The sequence below is a fragment of the Austrofundulus limnaeus genome, unplaced genomic scaffold (assembly GCF_001266775.1).
Source record: "Austrofundulus limnaeus strain Quisiro unplaced genomic scaffold, Austrofundulus_limnaeus-1.0 Scaffold14, whole genome shotgun sequence".
Taxonomy (NCBI): Eukaryota; Metazoa; Chordata; class Actinopteri; order Cyprinodontiformes; family Rivulidae; genus Austrofundulus; species Austrofundulus limnaeus.
In genome coordinates, this window is record NW_013952416.1 from 13,958 (window position 1) to 16,464 (window position 2,507).

The 2,507-nt window shown below is 42.1% G+C and overlaps 1 protein-coding gene across 1 annotated transcript in view; it reads right to left on the reverse strand.

Annotated features, from left to right (window-relative positions):
• The window catches only part of dhx37 (DEAH (Asp-Glu-Ala-His) box polypeptide 37), an 11,680-nt gene that overhangs the window by 3,582 nt on the left and 5,591 nt on the right, over positions 1-2,507 (reverse strand). The window contains exons 13-18 of the mRNA XM_014002553.1: positions 2,080-2,156; positions 1,583-1,815; positions 1,374-1,485; positions 1,184-1,290; positions 842-1,030; positions 606-730 (exon numbers count right to left, since the gene is read on the reverse strand). Coding sequence (XP_013858007.1) covers positions 606-730; positions 842-1,030; positions 1,184-1,290; positions 1,374-1,485; positions 1,583-1,815; positions 2,080-2,156 — 843 coding nt within the window. The remainder of the gene's footprint in view (positions 1-605; positions 731-841; positions 1,031-1,183; positions 1,291-1,373; positions 1,486-1,582; positions 1,816-2,079; positions 2,157-2,507) is intronic.

Genomic DNA, 2,507 nt, shown 5'->3' on the forward strand with positions numbered 1-2,507 from the left:
CTCTTATGCCAATATGGTCACAATGATGCATTTAGGTACCAAAACATGGTACCGTTTGATGTTATGTGAATAGATACTCGGTAGTACCGACAGAATTCAGTCGGTACTTTAAAAAGTATCGAATTCGGTACCCATCACTAACTTAAATTAAAATTATTTGACCAAAAGAAAACCGGAGCAGGACTAGAGAGAAATGAATATGATTTAGATTTTTATTTCTGTGACTGTAACTGACCCACGGGAGACACGACATTAACAGCAGTCATCATTTCATTCCTCGACTTYAGCAGGTCTGACGCTGCTAAAAATTACAGATTTTCTTTTCTGGATCTCTGAGAGCAGGACTTCAATCTCCGAACTCGTAAAGTTCTTCTATGTATTCATCAGTTTACGCAGCTCATTTACACACTTTCTTGAAGATAGAAGAGTTTGTTGCATCTGACGTGGCATGTTTGTACGAACGCTTTGTTCAAACAAAAGTGAGAGAAATTTAGGATAAGAATATGAAAATGTTCTTGCATGAGGCCCAATGTTCATATATGTTTTTAAATTAAATTGATGCTTGAAAATAAACAWAATTTTCTACATTGCTTTAGTAATCTTACCCAGCATGACCATAAGATCCCCYAAGAGGAGTGAAGGTCCTTGTCCGGCCCACAGCCTTCTCATCTGGGTCAGTCGGGCTCGACGCTGAGTTAGCTTCGAGTTTTCCTCTTCACTCCCAGCAGGTCTGAGGAGAAATCAGAGCATGTTTGATCTAAACAATATATTATTTTACCTATAAGAACCAGTGAAAGTCCTGTTTTTAAGCTTTCTATCCTATTAAATGAAATATGCCCACCTGTCGAGGTCCTCAAAGATCTCTCGAACAGTCATGGCTGACACCACAGCGATGACGTACGGCAGGCAGTCCTGCTGCTTCCCGAGCGCCAACATCTTCCCGTAGCGTGGAGCCACGGGGAAGGAGGCCATCGCCCGGCCCAGAGGAGTGATGGGACAGCTCAGCTTCGCTCGCTGCAGCTCTTTCACCCTGATTTAACAGAAAATAAATGAACAAGTTGTTTCCATGTGTTGGGTATAACACAGCAAAACTCAAAGACACAGAATTTCAGTTTAAGTTATTGACTTTTTTTTGTTTTGCAGCCATCTTGAATTACTTTGAGTGTTTCATAAAGAYGGCTACCTTCCGGTTCGAGGTGGCTCTTCAAGAGCTCCCAACGAGACCAACAACTCCTCTGCAGCCGTCAGAGCCTCAGTGGAYGGAGGAGTGGGAAAAGGAAAATTAATCACCTGCAAACAACAGAAATTACAAACGGGTTTTTAGTTAATGTTTTATTTCTATACACTGAGGTTATTTGATCCTTTTTGCCCACCTTCTCTATATTGAGGTCCTTCATCTGTAAAATGAGATCCTCAACRGGTCTGCGAGTGATCTCCGCCTCCGAGAACAGACTGAAGTCTCCAAACACAGCAGAGGAGTACAACCTGTAGGTTAAATACATCAAAAAACAGAGAAAAAACTCCTGTGAGTGGTGAAAACAGCCACTCCCCTGCGGCGTCACCCGGCCCAGAGAGCTCCGACCTGTAGCAGTGCCCCGGCTCCGTTCGACCGGCTCGACCCGCTCTCTGATTGGCCGAGGCCTGGGAGGTCCAGGTGACTTTGAAGGACGACACTCCTGTCACTCTGTCGTAGAAACGCTTCTTCACCCGGCCGCAGTCCACCACGTATCTGATGCCGGGGATGGTCAGGGAGGTTTCTGCCACGTTTGTGGCCACGACACAGAGACGGGTCCCGGGCGGAGGAGGCCTGAACACCTGCACACACCAAAAATATCTGAACGCGTTTAACTCCTCAGGCACTAAAAACAACATAAACACACTAGTTATAGAATTAAACTTAATGTAGAATAACCAGATCAGTGGTAAATTTAGGCTCTTTTTACCATCCCAGCACTGCAACTTGTGTGAAAACGACACCTTATTTGTGTATTTAGCTTTTCTTATATTAAAACAACACATTTCTTTTGTCACAGACGGCTTTATAAGGTGTTTAGAGCTGATAGAAGATATTGATCTTACCTTAGCCTGCTGCTCAGGGGCCAGCAGAGAGTACAGAGGGAGAACATACAGAGGGATGGATGGGTCTGCTTTCTCCTCTACAGACAGAAAARSMAWWTTTTTTTTCCATTGTACCAAATTTTGTTATGAACCGACTCATTATTTTGACATTTCTGTATAAAATATGCAATATACTACAGTTAGGCCTTCTAGAAATTTAAATCCTGACTTTTTAGCTAAAGAAAAACAGAGAAACCTCAGAGGTAAAAATTTGATGTGGCAGTAAGTGTGAGTTTTTTTATGTGATAAATCTTGTGCCAGCAGGAATTGAATCTGAATTGCTCAGATTGAATCTGAAATATACATAATTTGAAATTGAATGCATTGGTTTGAAAATGAATTTCACTAAAATGAAACTGAATTTAATGATTTGAAACCGAATTTAAAGT